Source organism: Dryobates pubescens, chromosome 12 (genome assembly GCF_014839835.1).
Source record: "Dryobates pubescens isolate bDryPub1 chromosome 12, bDryPub1.pri, whole genome shotgun sequence".
Taxonomy (NCBI): domain Eukaryota; kingdom Metazoa; phylum Chordata; class Aves; order Piciformes; family Picidae; genus Dryobates; species Dryobates pubescens.
In genome coordinates this window covers 4,415,142-4,437,253 of record NC_071623.1, presented here as the reverse complement: position 1 = coordinate 4,437,253, position 22,112 = coordinate 4,415,142, and the positions used below count along the sequence as shown (strand labels likewise).

The 22,112-nt window shown below is 57.2% G+C and overlaps 1 protein-coding gene across 1 annotated transcript in view; it reads left to right on the top strand.

Annotated features, from left to right (window-relative positions):
- The window catches only part of VEGFD (vascular endothelial growth factor D), a 33,797-nt gene extending 11,685 nt beyond the window's left edge, over nt 1-22,112 (top strand). The window contains exons 2-7 of the mRNA XM_054165904.1: nt 6,613-6,823; nt 12,709-12,899; nt 15,026-15,174; nt 17,328-17,425; nt 21,017-21,212; nt 21,483-22,112. Coding sequence (XP_054021879.1) covers nt 6,613-6,823; nt 12,709-12,899; nt 15,026-15,174; nt 17,328-17,425; nt 21,017-21,212; nt 21,483-21,609 — 972 coding nt within the window. The 3' untranslated portion in view covers nt 21,610-22,112. The remainder of the gene's footprint in view (nt 1-6,612; nt 6,824-12,708; nt 12,900-15,025; nt 15,175-17,327; nt 17,426-21,016; nt 21,213-21,482) is intronic.

The following is a 22,112-nucleotide window of genomic DNA, read 5'->3' as shown; positions in this document are numbered from 1 at the left end:
TGAGGCTGGTGAGAGTGTGGCACAGGCTGCCCAGGGAGGCTGTGGCTGCCTCCTGCCTGGGGGTGGTCAGGGCCTTGAGCAGCTGAGTGGAGCTGAGAGGTGTCCCTGGGCATGGTGGAGGAGATGAGCTCTGAGGTCCCTCCTACCTGAAGCCATTCTATGGCTGCTCTCCTGGTCCTGAGGCTGCCAGGACAGGGTGGTCTGAGCACGATGGCAGCTTGCTGAGGGAGTTTGGAGGATGCAGAGTGACAGCTGGGGAGGGAACTGTGAGTGTCAGAGGGAGCTGCACAGAGGTTCCCCATGGTGCTGGTGTGTTGCAGGTGGAGAAGGTGCCACACTCAGAGGCACTTCTTCTCCCTGGCTTAGCAGTGTGAGGAGGAGCCCAGGCTGGGAGACTCTCCTGAGCTGACAGGGGAATGTCAGTGAAGGAAAATTACAGTTCCAGGAAAATGAGTGCATGTGCTTGGGGTAACCTGAGTTCATCCAGGGCTGGCAGTGGCTTTGCTTTGGGAAAGGACATTTTGAAACCTGGCCCACAGATCAGCCTGGCACTCTCCCAGGCGTTTATGAAAGTGTCTTGGGGCAAACCCAGAAACCAGGGGAAGCAGGAGCTGGAGGGACCTGCACAGGAAAGTGTTTTCAGCTATTAAAATAATACCCAGGCCTCTGAGTCCATTCAGCTCTCTGCTGCTGACCCTTCCAAAGCCCCAAAGCAAAGTGTCTGGGTGGAAGTGCTGGGCTGAAAGTTGGACTGCATGGTCTTGGAGGTCTCCAAGCAGAAGAGGAGGCTCAGGGGGAGACCTTCTTGCTGTCTACAACTCCCTGAAGGGAGGTTGTAGCCAGGTGGGGGTTGGTCTCTTCTGCCGGGCACCCAGCACCAGAACAAGAGGACACAGTCTCAAGCTGTGCCAGGAGAAGTTTAGGCTGGAGGTGAGGAGAAAGTTCTTCACTGAAGAACTTGTTAGCCTTTGGAATGGGCTGCCCAGGGAGGTGGTGGAGTCACCATCCCTGGAGGTGTTCAAGAGGGGATTGGATGTGGCACTTGGTGCCATGGTTTAGTTAGTCATGAGGTGTTGGGTGACAGGTTGGACTTGGTGATCTCTGAGGTCTTTTCCAACCTTATTGATTCTATGATCTTCTGTGATTCTGCGACTGCAGTCTGGGCATAGAATCCCAGACTGACTCAGGCTGGAAGGGACCTCAGAACTCATCTGCTCCAACCTCCCCACCACGGGCAGGGAGGCCTCTCAGCCAGACTCAGCTGCTTTAGGACACAGGTAATTAAGGCTCCTGTCTTCAGTGAAAGCCAAGAAGACAGACTCCTAAGGCAGGGAGTCTGGAGGGAAACTTTTATCACACAAATCAGAGGTGGAGCAGTCTAGAAGCTGCTTCTCCTCCAGGTTTGGGTCTTGCTCAGATGCTGTGATGCTTAAGAGACTTTTTGGCCAAAAGAGTCAGCAGCCTCCTTGCTGTGTTTCTCTGTGTTCACCTCCAGAGGTGGTGATGCCTCTGGAGAAGATGCACTCAGAGATTCATGGAATGGGTTGGGTTGGTAGAGACCTCAAACATCATCCAGTTCCAAGCTCCCCACCATGCCCAGGGACATCTCTCAGCTCCACTCAGCTGCTCAAGGCCTCAGCCAGCCTGGCCTTCAGCACCCCCAGGCAGGAGGCAGCCACAGCCTCCCTGGGCAGCCTGTGCCACACTCTCACCAGCCTCACCCTCAACAACTTCTGCCTCAGCTCCACTCTGCCCCTGCTCTGCCTCAGCTCCAAACCATTCCCCCTGGGCCTGGCTCCAGCCCCCCTCAGCCAAAGTCTCTCTGCAGCCTTCCTGCAGGATGCCTTCAGCTCCTGGCAGGCAGCTCTGAGGTGCCCCTGGAGCCTTCTCTCCTGCAGGCTGCACAGCCCCAGCTCCCTCAGCCTGTGCTCACAGCAGAGCTGCTCCAGCCCTGGGAGCATCTCTGGGGCCTCCTCTGGACTTGTTCTTTGTCCTTCTTGTGCTGGGGCAGCAGAACTGGACACCTTCAAACAGCACTGAAATGAAGGAGTTCAACTTCTGGTTTCATCAAGTCTTTGCCTCCTCCATGGCATCTCTTGCTCTGAGTGCAGGAGCTTCTGCTGCATCAAGCACACAACACCCACAGAAAGGTTCAGGCTGTCCTCACATGCTGCCAGCACTCTGTTGATGTCCAAGTGCCCTCACCTTGCAGTGCCACTTCACCCTCCCAGACTGGCTCATTTGGGAAGCTGTAGTCTAAACTTAGCCATGTGTGGCCCTCTTTGTTCTGCCATGGCATCAAGAGAATCATCACTCTGTGTCATGCAGCCACAGCCTGCTTCCCTGGCAAGCCACAGCTGGTGCCCTCTTTGTATTGCTTAACCTCTGACAGGATGAAGCATGATGAGTGCAAGGTTGTGAGAGGCCTCTTGACCATCACTCCTGGCTTAGGCACAGTGCTGGGGTTGAGCATTTGTGTTTCTGCAGCACTTGGGCTCTGTGACCCTGGCTGAGAAGAGCTTTGCTGTGCAGAAGAGCTCTGAGATGGTTAGCTGGAAGCAGAGGCTGCTGTCCCACTGGGGCCATCCCCAGTGTGGCTGTGAGGCTGGGGGCAAGCCCCATCTGTGCCAGAGCAGGAGCCCCCAGGGCAGCTCCCACAGCAACACATCCAGCTGGCTTTGCAATGCCTCCACACAAGGAGACTCCACAGCCTCTCTGGCCAGCCTGCTCCAGCCCTCTGCCACCCTCCCAGCCAAAAAGCTTTCCCTCCTCTTCCCCTGGCACCTCCTCTGCTCCAGCTGCCACCCAGTGCCCCTTGGGCTGGCCTTGCACAGACCTGAGCAGAGCCTGGCTGCCTCCTCCCCACACTGCCCTGCACATCTTCAGCCCCAGCACTGAGGGCAGCCCTCCTCTGCTCCAAGCTCCAAGCCCCAGCTGCCTCAGCCTGGCCTCACAGGGACATCTTCCACTGCCTGCAGCAACTTGGGGGCTCTGCCATCGACTCTCTCCAGCCCTTCCCTCAGCTCCTCCTTGAAGTGAGGAGCCTAGAAGTGGTTCTGCAAGCATGGCTTCTTCTGAGCCCCTCAGCCATCACTTTGCACAGGGTTGGGTATTTGTCTGGGAGCTTGTCAAGCAAGGAGAAAAGCTGCAGGCTGCTGAGTTGCAGCATCTGACAGGAGATTGTCCACACTAACTCTCCAGAAGCAGCGTGGTTTGAAGAGTGCAGGCTCTGTGTGGGACCTGCTGCAGAAGCCAAGTGTTTGCACAGCATAAATTGTGGGGCAGTGAACTCGGGGTCTGATTCACACCAGTGCCCGAGGGGCAGAGGCCACTGGAGGCACCCCTGCTTCTTTTGTTCTTTTCCAATGCTAACTAATTGTAGGCTTGTTCTGGAACCTGAGCTTGCCAGGAAGGAGAGGACAAGCCCATGATGGTTTGTTTTGGAAGCAGAGGGGCTGGAAGCCTCCAAGAATCACAATGCTAACCCACTTAGCGTTTCCTGATGGCAGTGGTGCAGCTCACAGCTCAAGCAAAGGAGAACAGACACTGAGCTGGGGAGCAGAGGGGTCAGTGCTGTGAAAAGCATCCAGCTTCGCTTCAGGAGGACTCTGACTTTGTTTCTGAGTGTCTGGTCTTAGGATCATTAGGAAATTGTATTAAGAGCAGCAGGAAGGTGAAGAGCTAAGAATGAAGCACTGAAACCTGCCACCCCGATGCGTTGTGCAAAGCACAGCCTGAGGAGAAGTCCCTCTGCAGCTCTCCTGGAGGATCCCTTCAGGTGTTAGAAGGCAGCTCTGTGGTGCCTCAGAGCCTTCTCTTCTCCAGGGGCTCTTCTACAAGAAGTGCAGGGCTGTGTCTTGTCTTTCACAGACTCCTCCCATCTCACCTTACAGCCTCTCTGCAGATCCAGGCTAGTTTGGCAGCCCTGGATGCTGACCCAGAGAGAGAGAGAGCAGAGGCTTTGTGGCTGGTTAGAAGCTGCCCTGCCAGTGCTGGCCCCACACTCATGTTCTGCAAAGTCAGAGGCAGTTCTTGAGCAGGAGGGAACTTCTCTGTGGCTCTTCAAGCAAATCAGCATTGACACATTGACCTCCAGCTGCATTTCAGCCTCCCTGGATCAGCAGAATCCAGAGTGGCTTGTTTGTCAAACCATCCTGAGAGCCAGCCACTGGTGCTAAGTGTTGACATTCCTTGGGAGCCATTTGTCCTTCAGTGCTGAGAGAAGGCTCCCCAGGCTGCACCGGACAGGAAAAGCCTGGCAGCTCCTTCAGCTCCGGGCAGCAGCCTGCTGCAGCACCAGGTAACCACAGGCTCACAGGAGGTTTAGGGCTGGAAAGGACCTCTGGAGGTCTTTGAGTCCAAGCCCCTGCCAGAGCAGGGCCAGAGAATCCAGCACAGGTCCCACAGGAACACATCCAGACAGGGCTGGAAAGGCTCCAAGGAAGGAGACTCCACAACCTCTCTGGGCAGCCTGCTCCAGGGCTCTGGGAGCCTCCCAGTGCAGAGGTTCCTCCTCGTGTTGGAGGATGGGCATGGGAGCAGAACAAATAACTCCTTCTGAGGGAACTGCACCGGGAATTCTGGGTCAGGGGAAGGTAATTACCCCAAAAGGAACTTGGCCCCTGTGTAAAGGCTCACATCTGTGTCGTTGCAAAATAAATGCCGCAGATGTTTGGTTAACAAATAACAGCTGCTCCCGGGGGCTGCCTTCCAGAGCTCATCTACAGACCTCCTCCTGGAGCTGACCCTTTGCTTCCCCAGCCCTGTACACAGTGCTTTGCTGCTGCTGCTGCAGCCTGCTGTGCACCCCGTGGCCAGCTCCCTGTGCACCCCCTGGTCAGCTGCTTGTGCAGCCCATGGCCAGTCCCCTGTGCACCCCCTGGTCAGCTGCTTGTGCAGCCCATGGCCAGTCCCCTGTGCACCCCCTGGTCAGCTCCCTGTGCACCCCGTGACCAGCTCCCTGTGCACCCCATGGCTAGCTCCCCATGAACCCCATGGCCAGCTCATTCTGCACCCCACAACCAGCTCCCTGTGCTCCCCATGGCCAGCTCCCTGTGCACCCCATGGCCAGCTCCCTGTGCAACCCCTGGACAGCTCCCTGTGCAGCCCATAGCCAGCTCCCCATGAACCCCCTGGCCAGTTCCCTGTGCTCCCCCTGGCCAGTTCCCTGTGCTCCCCCTGGCCAGTTCCCTGTGCCTCAGCTTTGCTTTCCAGAGGTGGTGATTTATTAGTGGCAGCTGGCACTGCAGCCCTGCGTTTGCAAGTCAAAAAGGAGAGTCAGCTGCATGGGCAGAGTGCAGCTGAGAGTGCAGCACTGGCACTGGGGCTGCACTGGCACTGGGGCTGCAGGAGCTGCTCTCAGCCCAGGGCAGCTGAGCCCCTTGCAGAGAGCTCCAGGCACTGGGGTTGCACTGGCACTGGGGCTGCACTGGCACTGGGGCTGCAGGAGCTGCTCTCAGCCCAGGGCAGCTGAGCCCCTTGAAGAGAGCTCCAGGCACTGGGGCTGCACTGGCACTGGGGCTGCACTGGCACTGGGGCTGCAGGAGCTGCTCTCAGCCCAGGGCAGCTGAGCCCCTTGCAGAGAGATCCTGGCACTGGGGCTGCAGGAGCAGCTCTCAGCCCTGGTGAGTCAGTGGAAACAAACATTCAGTGCCTGGACAGAGGGAGGCAGAAAGACTGCTGGCAGAGAGCAGCAGGCAGAGCAGGGAGCACTGCTGGGGGTGTTGTGCAAGGTTAGGTTTCTGTTAAACAGGTATGGTCAAGGTGATGAACAACTTCAGCCATGGGGCAGGACGTTCCAGGGAGGCTTTTCCAGGGGGAATGCACAGGTGGGGAATGCACAGGTGGAGAATGCAGTGGCTGCTAGTGCTGGGCTGAGGCTGCACTTGGCTTCTGTGGCTGGCACAGGACCCAGGATGGGCAGTGGCAGCTACAGCCTGTGCTTTGCAGCACACTGCATGTCCTGTGCATGGGCCCTCGTGCCCAGGGCAGCTTCCAGCTGTGCCACCTGGCCCTGCAGCGGTGTCTCACGCCTGACACAAGGCTTTGGCACCTGAGGTGGCTTGCTGCAAAGGCAGGAGGGCTGTACTCACCTGCTGCTCACTCAGGCTGTCTGTAGGGGTGATGGGATTCATGCTGGCCAGCTCAGGCACAGCAGCCACAGGGCTTCCACTTCCCAGCTTATATGGGCACAAAGCAGCAGATCAGAGCTGCTGGGACATCCCTGTGTGCTCCTGGTCTCCCAGGGACTCAGGGCTGCCTCTGTGTACACACAGAACTGTCAGGGCTGGAAGGGAGCTCAAGGCTCAGCCAGTGCCAACCATCCTGCCATGGCCAGGGACACCTCACACTGCAGCAGGTTGCTCACAGCCACAGCCAGCCTGGCTGCAAACACCTCCAGGCAGGAGGCTTCCACCACCTCCCTGGGCAACCTCTGCCAGGCTCTCCCCACCCTCCTGGGCAACAACTTCTTCCTCACATCCAAGCTCATTCTCCCCACTTCTAGTTTTGCTCCATCCCCCCCAGTCCTATCCCTCCCTGACCTGCTCCCTGTGCTGCTCTGGGCACAGGCTGTAGAGGTGCTGGCTGCCTGACTTCTGCTCCCCCTTGCAGAGGACATCCCTGTCAGCACTGGAGCAGTCAGAACAGCAGATCAGGAGAGCATCCAGCCTGGAGGAGCTGCTGAGGATCACCCACTCAGAGGACTGGAAGCTGTGGAAGTGCAGGCTGAAGCTGAAGGGCCTGGCCAGCCTGGACTCCAGGGCTGCATCCCACCGCTCCACCAGATTCGCTGCTGCCTTCTACGACATTGACACACTGAAAGGTAGGGGCAGAGCCTCAGCTCTGCTGCAGCACCTCTGACCCTGAGCAGGAAAGCCTCAAGTACCAGGGGCTTGCTACAGCCCCAGAGCTGGGACACAAAGATGATCCCAGGGCTGTTTCCATCTCTTTAAGAAGCTCTTCCTGGGCTCCTAAGGCTGGAGGCTGGCATGGAAAGAGCAGCTGGCACAACATAACACCAGCTACCTCAGGAACAGATAGGCTGCACCAGGAGAGATGATGGAGTCAGGGAGCAGGCAGGGAGTGAGGAACATCTTCCTGGAAATGCCCAAAGATGCCCAAATCCCTGCCCCTGCTGGGGACTGAAGCAGGCCAACAGTTCAGAGGCAGGCACAAACCCAGCCTGGGGGCAGAGTGGGTTGAGAAAAGCCCTGAAGAGAGAGCCTTGGGGGTGCTGTGTGCTGAGCAGCTCCCCAGCAGCCAGCAGTGCCCTCCTGCAGCCCAGCAGGCAGCTGTGTGCCAAGCTGCAGCCAGAGGAGTGTGGGCAGCAGGGCAGCAGAGGGGATCCTGCCCCTGGGCTCTGCTCTGCTCAGACCTCACCTCCAATCCTGCCTCCAGCCCTGGGGTCCCCAGCAGGAGAAGGACACAGAGCTGCTGGAGGGAGGCCAGAGGAGGCCACCAAGATGCTGCCAGGGCTGGAGCAGCTCTGCTGTGAGCACAGGCTGAGGGAGCTGGGGGTGTGCAGCCTGCAGAAGAGAAGGCTCCAGGGGCAGCTCAGAGCTGCCAGCCAGGAGCTGAAGGCATCCTGCAGGAAGGCTGCAGAGAGACTTTGGCTGAGGGGGGCTGGAGCCAGGCCCAGGGGGAATGGTTTGGAGCTGAGGCAGAGCAGGGGCAGAGTGGAGCTGAGGAAGAAGTTGTGGAGGGTGAGGCTGGTGAGAGTGTGGCACAGGCTGCCTGGGGGTGTTCAGGGCCAGGCTGGATGAGGAGCAGTTGAATCTAGTTGAGAGGTGTCCCTGGGCATAGTGGGGAGCTTGGAGGAGCTCAGCTCTGAGCTCCCTTCCAGCCTGAGCCATGCCATGCTTCTCTGCACCACCCACACTGAAACAACAGAGCATGCATGGGAGGTGACTTTGCAGGGGGAAATGCCAGGCAGCAGCTGCAGCAGGGCTCCCTGCTGGGTGACCAAGCCAGGCCTGCTGTGCTGTGTGCTTGCAAAGGGGAGCTGTGCTTGGTAGGGATTTGTCACCCCACTGAAAGGAGGGGAAGTCAACCTGCAAGGAACAGGGCAGGCAAGGGGGCAGCCAGCTGCTGGAGCTCAGCATTTGCTCACAGGCAGACACAGAGGGGCTTTGCTGCCAGCAGGGCAGCCCCTTCTGTGAGTAGCTGTACCCTGATCTAAAGCAGTACAGCAGCAGCAGTGTCTGGGTGGGAATTGCAGAGCAGGGAGCTGGTACCCTAACTGCAAGCTCCTTGTGCTTGTGCAGAGAGAAGTCAGCTCACCACCCCATCTCCCCCTGAGAGACCCTGCCTCTGTGGTGTGCTGGGCACATCTGACCAGTCCCTAACTCTGCCAAGGCTGGGGCTAAGCCATAGCCCTCAGCACCACATCTCTGCCTCTTGGAAAGACCTCCAGGGATGGGGATTCAGCCACCTCCCTGACAGCCTGTGCCAGGCTCTGAGAACCCCTTCAGTGAAGAAGTTCTTTCTAATACCCAACCTAAACTTCCTCTAGGCACAGCCCCCCCTGGGCAGCTCAGCTCCCCTGGGGCTGCAGAGAGTCTGTGTCAGAGGCACATTTCACAGAATCGCAGAACCAGCAAGGCTGGAAGAGACCTCAAAGATCATCAAGTCCAACCTGTCACCCAACACCTCACGACTAGACCATGGCACCAAGTGCCACATCCAATCCCCTCTTGAACACCTCCAGGGACGGTGACTCCACCACCTCCCTGGGCAGCACATTCCAATGGCTAACAACTCTCTCTGGGAAGAACTTTTTCCTCACCTCCAGCCTAAATCTCCCCTGTCAGAGCTTGAGACTGTGTCCTCTTGTTCTGGGGCTGGGTGCCTGGCAGAAGAGACCAACCCCCACCTGGCTACAGCCTCCCTTCAGGGAGTTGCAGAGAGCAAGAAGGTCTCCCCTGAGCCTCCTCTTCTCCAGGCTAAGCAACCCCAGCTCCCTCAGCCTCTCCTCCCAGGGCTGTGCTCCAGACCCCTCCCCAGCTTTGTTGCCCTTCTCTGGACACCTTCCAGCAGCTCAACATCTTTCCTAACCTGAGGGGCCCAGAACTGGACACAGGACTCAAGGGGTGGCCTAAGCAGTGCTGAGCACAGGGCACAAGGACTTCCCTGCTCCTGCTGGCCACACTCTTCCTGATGCAGGCCAGGATGCCCTTGGCCTTCTTGGCCCCCTGGGCACACTGCTGGCTCCTGTTCAGCCTCCTCTCACCCACTTCCCCCAGGTCCCTTTCTGCCTGGCTGCTCTCAGCCACTCTGCCCCCAGCCTGCAGCACTGCCTGGGGTTGCTGTGACCAATGTGCAGAACCTGGCACTTGGCTGTGTTCAATCTCCTGCCCTTGGCCTCTGCCCATCTGCCCAGCCTGGCAAGGTCCCTCTGCAGAGCTCTCCTGCCCTCTAACAGATCAACTCCTGCCCCCAGCTTGCTGTCAGCTGCACATTTACTGCTGATGGACTCAATGCCCTCCTCCAGACCATCAATAAAGATATTGAACAGGCTGGGGCCCAGCACTGCTCCCTGGGGCACACCACTGGTGCCTGGCTGCCAGCTGGCTGTGGCACCATTCACCACCACTCTCTGGGCTCAGCCTCCAGCCAGTTCCTAACCCAGTGCTCCCAGTTCCTTTCCCAGCAGCTGCCCTGTGCTTGCTCACAGGACAGATCAGGCAGCTGCTGCTGCACAGAATGTGCCACCCACTTCTCTCCCTGCCCCTTCCCACAGCAGCCCCTCTGCTAAAGCAGAGCAAGTAAGCAAGTGAGGATGAGTGCAGCTGGAAAGGTCAGCACTGCTGGCACCCAGGGAAGTGCCACTGAGCTGGCTGCATGCCACAGCTCCCTGAGTTTGGCAAACACCTGAGCTGCTATTTCAGGGCCTGGCATTAGGTTGCTGTTTGGATGGACCAACAGTAATCTGGAAAGTCCTACTGGTTTTGGTGAGGCTTCTCTTCATTTATGCTGGGAAATCAGAGTCTGGGCCCCCAGGTCTTGTGCTCAATGCCTGGCTGTGAAGTGGAGTGAATCAACCCTGGAGAAGGGCTTTGCAGGGCTGAAAACAGGAGTTGAAGACACACAGTCAGGTGAAGAAAGAGTTAACGAGAATGAAAGGCAGGGCAAGCAGGAAGGAGAAAGAAAAGGCTGCGCTGGAGACAAAGTGAGGCTGCAGACGAACAAGGCTCCATCAGTGTGGAGTTTTGCTTCCCAGAGGATCCCTGCAGCCCTAGGCACTGCCTGCACAGCAGCAGAGGTGAGCTACACTGGAAGGCAGAGCAGAGCTCTCAGTCACTTTTGATCTCTCAGCAGCCTGTTGGAGGGGGGCAAACATTTGACTGCTTTGTCATGATTTGAACCAAGAACTCAAGTGTGAGCAGTGATGGCTCTTGAGCAATTCTCTCTAAGCAGGTAAGCAAGAGCCAAGAAAAAAGGAGCAGAGCCACCTCTTAAAAGAGAGCTGAGATCAAATCCTAGCCAGGCTCAGGCTGGAAGGGCCCTCAGAGGTCCTCCACTCCTCACTGCAGGGTGTATGTCATCCCCCACAGACACACTGTGCTCCAGTCCATACATGCTGAACTTTCTGGAGGGTTCACTCCAGAGCAGTGGCTCTGGGAGCCATGTGCTGCACAACCACCCTGCTGCTAGCCACTGACACAGGGAGGGGGAAAGAGAAAGAGTAATTATCTCAGGGAGTGTTCTTTCTCATTATAGTTAACCATTTAATATGACTCAATAATTATGGTTAATTAGCTCATCATTAGTTTGAGCCTCACAGAATGGCTCAGGCTGGAAGGCAGCTCAGAGCTCAGCTCCCCCAAGCTCCCCACCGTGCCCAGGGACACCTCTCAGCTCCACTCAGCTGCTCAAGGCCTCAGCCAGCCTGGCCTTCAGCACCCCCAGGCAGGAGGCAGCCACAGCCTCCCTGGGCAGCCTGTGCCACACTCTCACCAGCCTCACCCTCAACAACTTCTGCCTCAGCTCCACTCTGCCCCTGCTCTGCCTCAGCTCCAAACCATTCCCCCTGGGCCTGGCTCCAGCCCCCCTCAGCCAAAGTCTCTCTGCAGCCTTCCTGCAGGATGCCTTCAGCTCCTGGCAGGCAGCTCTGAGCTGCCCCTGGAGCCTTCTCTTCTGCAGGCTGCACAGCCCCAGCTCCCTCAGCCTGTGCTCACAGCAGAGCTGCTCCAGCCCTGGGAGCATCTTGGTGGCCTCCTCTGGCCTCCCTCCAGCAGCTCTGTGTCCTTCTCCTGCTGGGAACCCCAGATCTGGAGGCAGGATTCCTGTGCTGGCAGTGTCAGAGCTCTCTCCCCATAGGTTAGTCAGTTCTTGCATTCCCCCAGCCAGACTGGGACAGATTGCTCTAACCAAATCCCTGGTCAGCAACAGCTGAGTGCTTGAAGGCTGCCCCAGTGTTCTGAAGGGGTAAATCATGCCTCAATTCATGTTCCTCTTCTTTAACTGGAACCCCCTGATGGTGCTGAGGTGTGAGGCTGTTTGTGTTGGATTTCATTAGACACTTTGGAAGCAGTGCTCCCTGGCTGGCATCCAGGAGGAGCATTAATACCTCTGACCAGAATCTGGTAATCATCAATGTGCCTTTGCAGTCAGGCTCAGCCTCTACTCAGTCTGCAGTGGGGTGCACCCAGGGTAAGGGTAAAATGACCCAAGGAAGGTGTGGAGCACAGCAGGGCAGGTTGTGGGTCAGCTCTGTTAGACTCCCAGCTAGGGGAAATCAGAGCAGCTCTGCTGAACCCACTGGAATCAGCAGAGACTTTGGGCATCCCCACTGCAAGCTGAAACAGAGCAGTGCAGGCACCTCTGCCAGGGCAGCTGCTCCCAGCTACTGGCATCACTTTGCACTCAGGCTCTCTGTGGGCCTTACACTGATGCCAGTCAGTGCAGGTGGAGCCCAGTCAGTGCAAGGGGATGGAGCCCAGTCAGTGCAGACGGATTCCAGCGAGTGCAGATGGATCCCAATGAGTGCAAATGGATCCCAGTGGGTGCAGCTGGATCCCAGTGGCTGCAACTGGATGGATTCCAGTGAGTGCAAATGGATCCTAGTGAGTGTAATGGATCCCAGTGGGTGCAGATGGATGGATCTCAGTGAGTGTAGATGGATCCCAGTGGCTGCAGATGGATGGATCCCAGAGGGTGCAGCTGGGTCCCAGTGGGTGCAGCTGGATCCCAGTGGGTGTAGATAGTTCCCAGTGGGTGCAGCTGGATCCCAGTGAGTGCAAATGGATCCTAGTGAGTGCAGATAGATCCCGGTGGGTGCAGATGGATGGATTGCAGTGAGTGCAGATGGATCCTAGTGAATGCAGATAGATCCTAATGGGTGCAGCTGGATCCTAGTGGGTGCAGATAGATCCTAGTGGGTGCATCTGGATCCCAGTGGGTACAGCTGGATCCCAGTGGGTGCAGCTGGATCCTAGTGGATGCAGATAGATCCCAGTGGGTGCATCTGGATCCCAGTGGGTGCAAATGGATCCCAGTGGGTGCAAATGGATCCCAGTGGGTGCAGATGGATCTCGGTGGGTGCAGATGGATCCTGGTGGGTGCAACTGGATCCCAGTGGGTGCATCTGGATCCCAGTGGGTGCAGGTGGCTGCCAGCACTTCCTTTTCATTGCCGATCTGCTCCTCCCTGCCCAGCCAGGGGCTTGGCTTTGCTGCGCTGGCTCCCCAAACCTCCTGTCTCCCGCAGTGATAGACGAGGAGTGGCAGAAGACTCAGTGTGTGCCGAGGGAAACCTGCGTGGAAGTGGCCAAGGAGCTGGGCACCACCACCAACAAGTTTTTCAAGCCCCCCTGCGTGACCGTGTTCCGGTGCGGGGGCTGCTGCAACGAGGAGAGCCTGAGCTGCGTCAACACCAGCACCACCTACGTCTCCAAGACGGTAACCGAGGCGGCCCTCTGCCTTCTCCGGGCCCTGGCCGGCCGAGGAGGGAGGGGCAGGAGGGTGTCTGGGTTCTGAGATCCTGTTATGCCAGCTCTGTCTGCGCTGCCATAACAAACAGAGGCGCTGCTTGCTCGCACAGGCAGAGGGACGGCGGGCAGCAGCCACGGGAGCCCTCGCCTGCACGCTGCCCCATTCAAAACGGATCTGCAGGGGCAGAGCTGGGAAACCAGGCCCTGGGGAGGCGACTGCAGGCTCACGCTTTGCCAAGCACTTTGACCCTTCTTTAATGTCCTGTCTCTTGGGCTTGGAGCCTCTTGAGAGCCTTGGCTCCTCTGCACCAAAGGGAGACTCCAGGAAGGGTTGCAGTGTGAGGCCAGGCATCCGGGAGCTGCACTTCCAAACTGCCGTGGGTGCCAGAAGGGCTGGGTAGCAATCCTAGAGGTGAGCTGTTTCCAGTAGGAGACACCAGATGTTCTCCCTGTGAATGCCTCAGGATGTGACTGTCTGGAATCACAGGTCACTTGGAAAAGAAAGGCTTAGACCAGTAGTCAATTAGAGCTTAGGTGCAGCAGGAGGCAGTGAGCAGAGCTGGAGTGAGCAGTGCCAGAACAAAGGCAGCAGCCAGAGAGCCTCTTCCTGCAGACTCCCTCTAGTGCCTATGCACAGAGAGGTTCTGCCCAGCGTGGAGTGCTTGCAGTGGACAAAACCATCTCTGTTGATAGCTACAGAAGGAGCACTGCAACCTGCTCCTGGCTCCCCCCTCAGCTTGTGCATCCCTCCTTGGAGCTGCTCACGCTCTTGCACTCCGAGTAAAGCATTGGATGCTGCCTAAGCAAAAGGCTTTGCTCTGAGTGAGCACAAACAGGGGAGGCAGCTGTTCCAAAAAGGAAACTGAACTCCTCCTGGGGAGTAGGTTCAGCTCCCCTTCTGTCTTTGTTTCAGGTCTGTTGGAGTGTGAGTCCAGTGGGTCTGGCTGTGCTGGAATATAGCTGGAGTGAAATAAGTCAGGGCCCGTCCCGCTTGCGTCAATGGTCATTAATTGCTTTCATTCCACAGCAGAAGGAGGAAGGAGTTAGGAGCTGCTGGCCACACACAAAAGACATCTGATCAGCACAGGGAGCTAGGTCAGCCTAAGAAGTGTTTGTTTGTGGGTGGCTTTGGAGCTGCAGCCCATCAGTGTGTTGGAAAGCTGCAGCTGTGCAGAGGGTAAGGTTCCCTCAGCATCCCTCAAGTGAACCGCTTCCTCCAAAGCCCCCAGCTGCCTTCCACCCCTGGGTCCACCACCATCAGCCCAGATCTGCTCCTCCCAAGGAGTGGGATGGCTCCCACCTCAGTGAGAGCCTCTGGATTCCTTCTTAGAAAGTATGTGCTCCCACCACCTGCAGCCAGCCGCTGCGACACCCCAGGCTCCCTGGCCAGCTCCCTGCCTCGGGAATGCTTCTCAGCCCCTGCCCTGGTTGTGTCACTCAGCCAAGGCATCCTGGCACAGGGACAGGTGCCCTATGCCTTGGCTTCCATGGGAAGGAAGCTGGCTTAGTGGGGCAGGGGGTGTGGGGTGTCCAGAGGGCTGCTCACCCTAAGCAACCTGGAGGCACGGCAGGGCTGTTTGGCTCCCTGGGCTTCTGCTAGAGGTACTTCCAGGTGATCCCCTGCAGGAGCCCAGCTGAAGCAGAACAAACTCAGCTCTAGCTACTGCTATTTCTTCCCTTCCTGAGGAGGCTGTGGAGGTTAAATTGGGCTCCTAAGGATGTGTGCTTTGATTACAGCCTAGCACAGCTGTCTTCTCAAGTGGCTGAGGTTCAGCTGAGAATGGAACTGGGAACTGAGCTCCTGGCACCTGTATCTTTTCCATTTGGCCCTAGCATGCAGAAGAGGCTTTTGAGTGTGTTTGCAAATGATTCTGAGTGGTCTTGGGTGTGTAATAACTGCTGGCACAGCACTGGGAACAGCAAGCTCCTGCCTTGGTGGGCACTGCTTGCTCTTCTCTTCCCCTGCTCATTTGCACCTACAGTAACGGTCTCCAGAAGAAAAAGGTGGCAAAGGATAGGAAGCTTGGATTGAAAGCCCTCAGTGTTAACTGCATGATGGGAAAACAAAACTGTTCTTCTTTCACCTCTCCCCAGCTGTTTGAGATCTCAGTCCCCCTGACAAGTGTTCCTGAGCCTGTGCCCATCAAAGTTGCCAACCACACAGGCTGCAAGTGCCTGTCGAACACCCAGCGCCATCAGTACACCATCATACGGAGGTCTGTCCAGGACCCAGAAGAGGATGGGTGAGTTCCCTCCTTTGCAGACTCCCACTCCCAGGCTGTGCATCCCCAGGGTGCCAGTCAAGTTCTGATCTGGGCATGACAAAGGGCCCTGCCCTTGCTGGTATCCCAGCAGTTCTGCCAAGTGACTTAGCTCAGGGTTCGGATGCTTCAGCTGCCCCTGGGGCGCTGGAGGCAGTGGGCACCAGAATCCAAGAAGCACCTGGCTAGTGAAGCACCTGGCTAGTTCAGCTCCTTCTGGAGTTATGAGGGCACTGAGGTGCCTCAGAGTGCCCATACCAGCAGTGTGTTCTGCTGGAACTCTCAGGGTGTGCCTGCTTGCATCTTGCCAGTGTGACACGAGCCCCTGCACTGTTTAGCCAGGGTGCCCAAAGTGCTGTGCCCAAGCCAAAGCCTTCTGCCATGTCCCATGACACAGTGGGTCAGAACCAGTGTGAGCCATGGCTTTGCACTTGCCAGGCCAGTTCTGGTTTGCAGCAGTCTGGCTCACTGGCTGGAAAGTGATCTGACATCTGCCTGCAAGATATAGTATGAAATACCTGCAGTCCTGCTGAGCCCAGGCTGTGTTCATTGAACACAGACTTTAGGAACTCCCTGGAGGTCAGCTCAGATGCCTCTGTCCAGCTCTGCATGCAGGCTTGCTCACATAGCTGCCCTTCAGTCAGGCATCCAGGCTGGGGGAGAGGTGGCACTCCAGCAGAGCTCTCAGGCAGCCTGCTGGCCACTCTGAATCCTCTTCCTACACAAATACAGAAGAACCTGCTGACTGCAGGGGGGTTGAACTGGATGGCCTTCAGGGGTCCCTTCCAACCCAATCCATTCCAGGATTCTGTAATCTCAGCCTTCTCCCAGTCTGTGAGCTCCCTCCCAGAGCCAAGTGCCCAGAAGTCCTACTGACCCCTCTGACCCTGCCTTAGGCATGGGCAGGTTAGGCCTGGAGCTGCACTCTCTGGTAGTAGGGCAAGGTTAGTACAGTTGCAGGGCAGGAACACTGTACCCTGGGTGGGGTACAGCTGTTTTATGGCACATTGGAGCCCTGAGATCTTGGCTGCCTCCTAGGATGTGGTCTGCCATGTGAGCTGTGCCTGCTCCATCAGCTGCTGGGAGCCAAGGCAGCTCAGTCCTGCCAGTGCAGCCCTGCAGCGCAGCCCTGCAGCTCAGCCCTGCCAGCTCAGCCCTGCCAGCTCAGCCCTGCAGCTCAGCCCTGCCAGCTCAGTCCTGCCAGCTCAGTCCTGCCAGCTCAGCCCTGCAGCTCAGCCCTGCCAGCTCAGCCCTGCCAGCTCAGCCCTGCCAGCTCAGCCCTGCCAGCTCAGCCCTGCAGCTCAGCCCTGCCAGCTCAGCCCTGCCAGCTCAGCCCTGCAGCTCAGCCCTGCAGCTCAGTCCTGCCAGCTCAGCCCTGCCAGCTCAGTCCTGCCAGCTCAGCCCTGCCAGCTCAGCCCTGCCAGCTCAGCCCTGCCAGCTCAGCCCTGCCAGCTCAGCCCTGCAGCTCAGCCCTGCCAGCTCAGCCCTGCCAGCTCAGCCCTGCAGCTCAGCCCTGCAGCTCAGTCCTGCAGCTCAGCCCTGCCAGCTCAGCCCTGCCAGCTCAGCCCTGCAGCTCAGCCCTGCAGCTCAGCCCTGCCAGCTCAGCCCTGCAGCTCAGTCCTGCCAGCTCAGCCCTGCCAGCTCAGCCCTGCCAGCTCAGCCCTGCCAGCTCAGTCCTGCAGCTCAGCCCTGCCAGCTCAGCCCTGCAGCTCAGTCCTGCCAGCTCAGCCCTGCCAGCTCAGCCCTGCCAGCTCAGCCCTGCAGCTCAGTGATGCCAGCTCAGCCCTGCCAGCTCAGCCCTGCCAGCTCAGCCCTGCCAGCTCAGCCCTGCCAGCTCAGTCCTGCAGCTCAGCCCTGCCAGCTCAGCCCTGCAGCTCAGTCCTGCCAGCTCAGCCCTGCCAGCTCAGCCCTGCCAGCTCAGCCCTGCAGCTCAGTGATGCCAGCTCAGCCCTGCCAGCTCATCCCTGCCAGCTCAGCCCTGCCAGCTCAGGCTGCCTGCAGCACCAGCACAGACAGAGGCTGCTCCTGCACCCAAGCGTCAGAGGTGGCAGAGCAGCAGGCTGGTTTTGCCCAGTGGCTGCACTCATGCTCCTGGGTTTTAAAGTCCTCTTTTCTTCTCTTTCCCTTTCTTCCAGGTGCCCCTTCAGCAACAAACTGTGCCACAATGGATGGGTGTGGGACAGTGACAGATGTGAATGTGTGGTAGATGCACAGCACGTCAGCAGACGAGAAGGTAAAGGTGGAACGGCCAAGGGACCATTCTGCTGCCTCTTTCCAGGCTGCTTGGCTTGCACTTGGGGTTTGGCCCCTTTATTTCCATTGAGAGAGGGAGAGTTTGGACTCCACACCCCTAGGCAGACTTGGCAATGGTGTAGGACAGCACAGGAGGTTCCAGCTCAACATGAGGAGGAACTTCTTCCCTGTGAGGCTCACAGAGGCCTGGAGCAGGCTGCCCAGAGAGGTTGTGGAGTCTCCTGCTCTGGAGATATTCCAAAGCCATCTGGATGTGTTCCTCTGTGACCTGTGCTGCATGCTCTGGTCCTGCTCTGGCAGGGGGTTGGACTGGATGATCTCAGAGGTCCCTTCCAGCTCCTAACATCCTGTGAGCCTGTGAGCTCACCTGCAAACAAATCCCCCTGTCTGCTTATCCCCACCTCCTGTTTTTGTGCTTGGACATTTTACTTCTGCTGCCTTGAGCAACCTGGGCTGGTGGGAGGAGTCCCTGCCCATGGCAGGGGCCCTGGAACTAGGTCAGCCTAAGAAGTGTTTATTGATGGATGGGTTTGGAGCTGCAGTGTGTGAGTTTGTTGGAAAGCTGCAGTTGTGCAGAGTGCAAGGTTCCCTCAGAATCCCTCAAATGAAACACTGCCTCCAAAGCTCCCAGCTGCCTCCCACATTCCATGGCAGGGGAGCTGGAACTAGATGATCTTTAAGGTCTCTTCCAGCCCAACCCATTCTGTGGTCCTATTAACAACCTGACCAGGACAGTGCTACAATGAGGGCAGTAGGCAGGCTGGGTACATTTTCATCTTACATGGCTCCTAAACTGTGTGCTGGGCACTGGGGAAAACCTTTGGACTGCAGACAGTAAAATATTCTCTGGAAGGTACTGCATGGGGAAGGTGCTGAGCATTTATTGAGGGAGATGAATAGAATAGAATAGAATAGAATAGAATAGAATAGAATAGAATAGAATAGAATAGAATAGAATAGAATAGAATAGAATAGAATAGACCAGATTGGGAGAGACCTCAAAGATCATCAAGTCCAACCTATCACCCAGCACTATCTGATCAACTAAACCATGGCACCAAGTGCCTCAGCCAGGCTCTTCCTAAACACCTCCAGGGATGGGGACTCCACCACCTCCCTGGGCAGCACATTCCATGGCCAATCTCTCTTGCTGGGAAGAACTTCTCCCTCACCTCCAGCCTAAACCTCCCCTGGCACAGCCTGAGATTGTGTCCTCTTGTTCTGGGGCTGGCTGCCTGGCAGAAGAGACCAACCCCCACCTGGCTACAGCCTCCCTTCAGGGAGTTGCAGAGAGCAAGAAGGTCTCCCCTGAGCCTCCTCTTCTCCGGGCTAAGCAACCCCAGCTCCCTCAGCCTCTCCTCCCAGGGCTGTGCTCCAGACCCCTCCCCAGCTTTGTTGCCCTTCTCTGGACACCTTCCAGCAGCTCAACATCTTTCCTAACCTGAGGGGCCCAGAACTGGACACAGGACTCAAGGGGTGGCCTAAGCAGTGCTGAGCACAGGGCACAAGGACTTCCCTGCTCCTGCTGGCCACACTCTTCCTGATGCAGGCCAGGATGCCCTTGGCCTTCTTGGCCACCTGGCCACACTGCTGGCTCATGTTCAGCCTACTCTCAACCAGTCCCCCCCAGGTCCCTCTCTGCCTGGCTGCTCTCAGCCACTCTGCCCCCAGCCTGCAGCACTGCCTGGGGTTGCTGTGGCCAATGTGCAGAACCTGGCACTTGGATGTGTTCAATCTCCTGCCCTTGGCCTCTGCCCATCTGCCCAGCCTGGCAAGGTCCCTCTGCAGAGCTCTCCTGCCCTCTAACAGACCAACTCCTGCCCCCAGCTTGCTGCCATCTGCAAACTTACTGCTGATGGACTCCATCCCCTCCTCCAGATCATCAATGAAGACATTAAAGATTCTTAAGAGCAGGCTTAATTAGGAACAAACTAAGTAAAATCAGCAGCTGAGTGGAGCTAAGAGGTGTCCCTGCCCCTGGCAGGGTTTTGGAACTGGATGCTCTTCGGGGTCCCTTCCAACCCAATCTATCCATAGATGAGATCATCTGCTCTCCATCTTAGGTAGTCAAGCTCAGGTTAGGCTTTTTGTCTGCAGAGCATTCTCTGTCTTTCAGAGCAGACCCAGAGGACTGTGAGTAGCCAGAGTCCTCCTACCTCTTAGCTGTTTGAACAGCAGCTTGGAGCTTTACAGCCTGTGGTTTGTTGAGTGACAGCTTTTGCTGACAGGCACTCAGCATTCTCTCAGGTACAATGCCCTCTCTGGAGCACTCTGTGTTTGGCACTGGCTGGAACAGAAGCACTTAAAACCTGTGGTGGAGACAAAGTGAGAGGGAAGCACTCGACACCACTTCACACACCCTAGCCAAGAATGTGGGGCTGATTCCTCCCTCCCCTCCCCATAAGGCTGGGGTCGTTCTGCCTGGAGATTGGTTTTCCAGCATGAAGTAAGTAAGAATGAAGGTTTCTTTCCAGTGCTGGGCAAACCTTCCCTGGCCCCTGAGAGCTGGGGCTGCAGGGGTCAGGGCTGCAGCTTACATTCCACATTCCCTAGGGTGGATCCAAGAGCTAATTGGCAAAGCTGCAGGAAATGACCTTCCCATGACACATTCTGTGCTGTGCCCTTTAACCCAGGATGTGCTGCTAGCATTTTACCAAAGCTCTCACCAAAGGGGCTGCCTTTCTGCCAGGCTTAGTCTCACACTGTCCTCCAGGTGTGTGTTTTGAGGGCAGGTAGATGAGGGAGGTGGCAGTGAGCTCCCCTGCCTGAGGTCTTGCTTCTGAAGCCCAGGAGTCTCTCCTTCATTTCCCTGACCAGGGTGCATCTGCTCCTTGTGGAAGCACTCCATCAGCTCACACCTTACTGGGCTTAGTATTACTGTTGTAAACACTCCCACAGGAGGTGGATAATGAAGTGCACTGAGCAGGGAGTGTGACAGCTTGTGGGGATGTGCACTTTTGCCTCTCCTTTGTGAGATGTTCTTTTTAAACCCTGCTGCCCAGTAAAGGTTTGTGCCTCCCAGAACCTGACACCAGGCTGTTCTCACATCCAGCACCCAGCATTTGCACAGTCCACAAGAAACAGCAGCATTGGAGTAAGGGAAATGATCAGCCCAGTCCCCTCAAGGGCTTTTCTGCACTGTGAATTACAACAGAAACTCCTGAAGGCTAGAGCAGGGCAGAGATGTGTGCGAGCCCTGGTGACTGCCAAGCAAGAGCAGCCCCCCTCAGAAGCAGCACTCAGGCATGCAGAGCTGGGAGGGGGCTGAGGAGACTCTCAGGAGGCTCAATAAGGCAAAGGGCAGGGTCCTGCACCTAGGTCTGGGCAACCCTTGATGTCAATCCGGGCTGGGGGTGGGGGTGAAGAGATTGAGAGCAGCCCTGCGGAAAAGGGCTTGGAGGTGCTGGTGGGGGACAGGAGCCAGCACAGAAGGACATGGACCTGATGGAGAGGGTCCAGAGGAGGGCCACAAAAATGATGAGGAGGGTGAGCAGCTCTGCTGTGAGGGCAGGCTGAGGAAGCTGGGGCTGTTCCCTTCCACGCCAAACCCTTCTGTGGTTCTCTGTTGCAGAGCTCCCACCCCTTGCTGAGCTGGCTATGTGTGGACAGCACATGGAGTTTGATGAAGAAAATTGTGAATGTGTCTGCAGGCAGAAGTGCCCCACGGATTTCCTTCAGAGTAAAGAGAACTGCAGCTGCTATTTGTGCAGGGAGAGCCAGGAGAGCTGCGCTCTCAAACACAAGATATTTCACCCTGAGACCTGCAGGTAAGTGCCCTTCCTCGGGGGCTCTGCTGCAGTACCTGAGGCAGCTCGCAGAGGTGCTGGGCTAGCCAAGAGGTCCACTTGGAATCAAATCATTGCTGGAGGTAGGAAGAGGCAGCAAAGTCTTGGCTCCCTGTCTGGTGGGCTGCTGACGCTCTGCCAAGCAGGGCAGAGAACCGCGGAGCTCAGGGGTGAGAGAAGCTGAGCGGTGTGGCAGTGAAGAGCTGCTGTGTTGCAGTGCCTCTTGTAACTGTGCTCTCCTTTGTCAAACAGCTGTGAGGACAAATGTCCCTCACAACCCAGAATGTGCCCAACGGCCAAACCAGTGTGCCCCAGGCACTGCCGCTGCCCGAAGGAGAAGAGAGGTCCTCACGGGTCCCAGAGCAGAGAAACTCCCTGACTGAGCTCCCCCAGCCTTCCAATTCCACTGCTTTGCAAAGTAGCTGTCACTGACTCTCAACTGTAGCCAGCAGGAGCCTCTTCCACAGCGAGAGCAGCAGAATGAGTCCAGCCTGCACTTATTTATTACTCACTAACTGCAGGGGAATCCTCTGGGACACTGCTAATTGTTCTCTGGGAGGCACCGACCACTCACAGCTGCTGGAGGCAAGAGTGGGAAGAGCCAGCCCAGCGGCCTGGAAGATGAAGGTGGCACCTTGGTGATAGCCACAGCCCCCAGAAGGCCTATCAGAGACCGGCAGTAGCTGACCTCAGCCACCCAGTCCTTAGCTAAAGCAGCTCCTGGGTGAAGCTTCCCTCAGAGAGGCAGTGCAGAGGGTCAGGGGCTTCTAGCAGGGTCAGCACAGAGTCCTCTGAGCTGCTCTCCAGCTTCTCCATGACCACCTGGAGTGTCTTGCACAACTGCTGTCAGATGTGCCCATATTTAAGTGTATATAAGAAAAT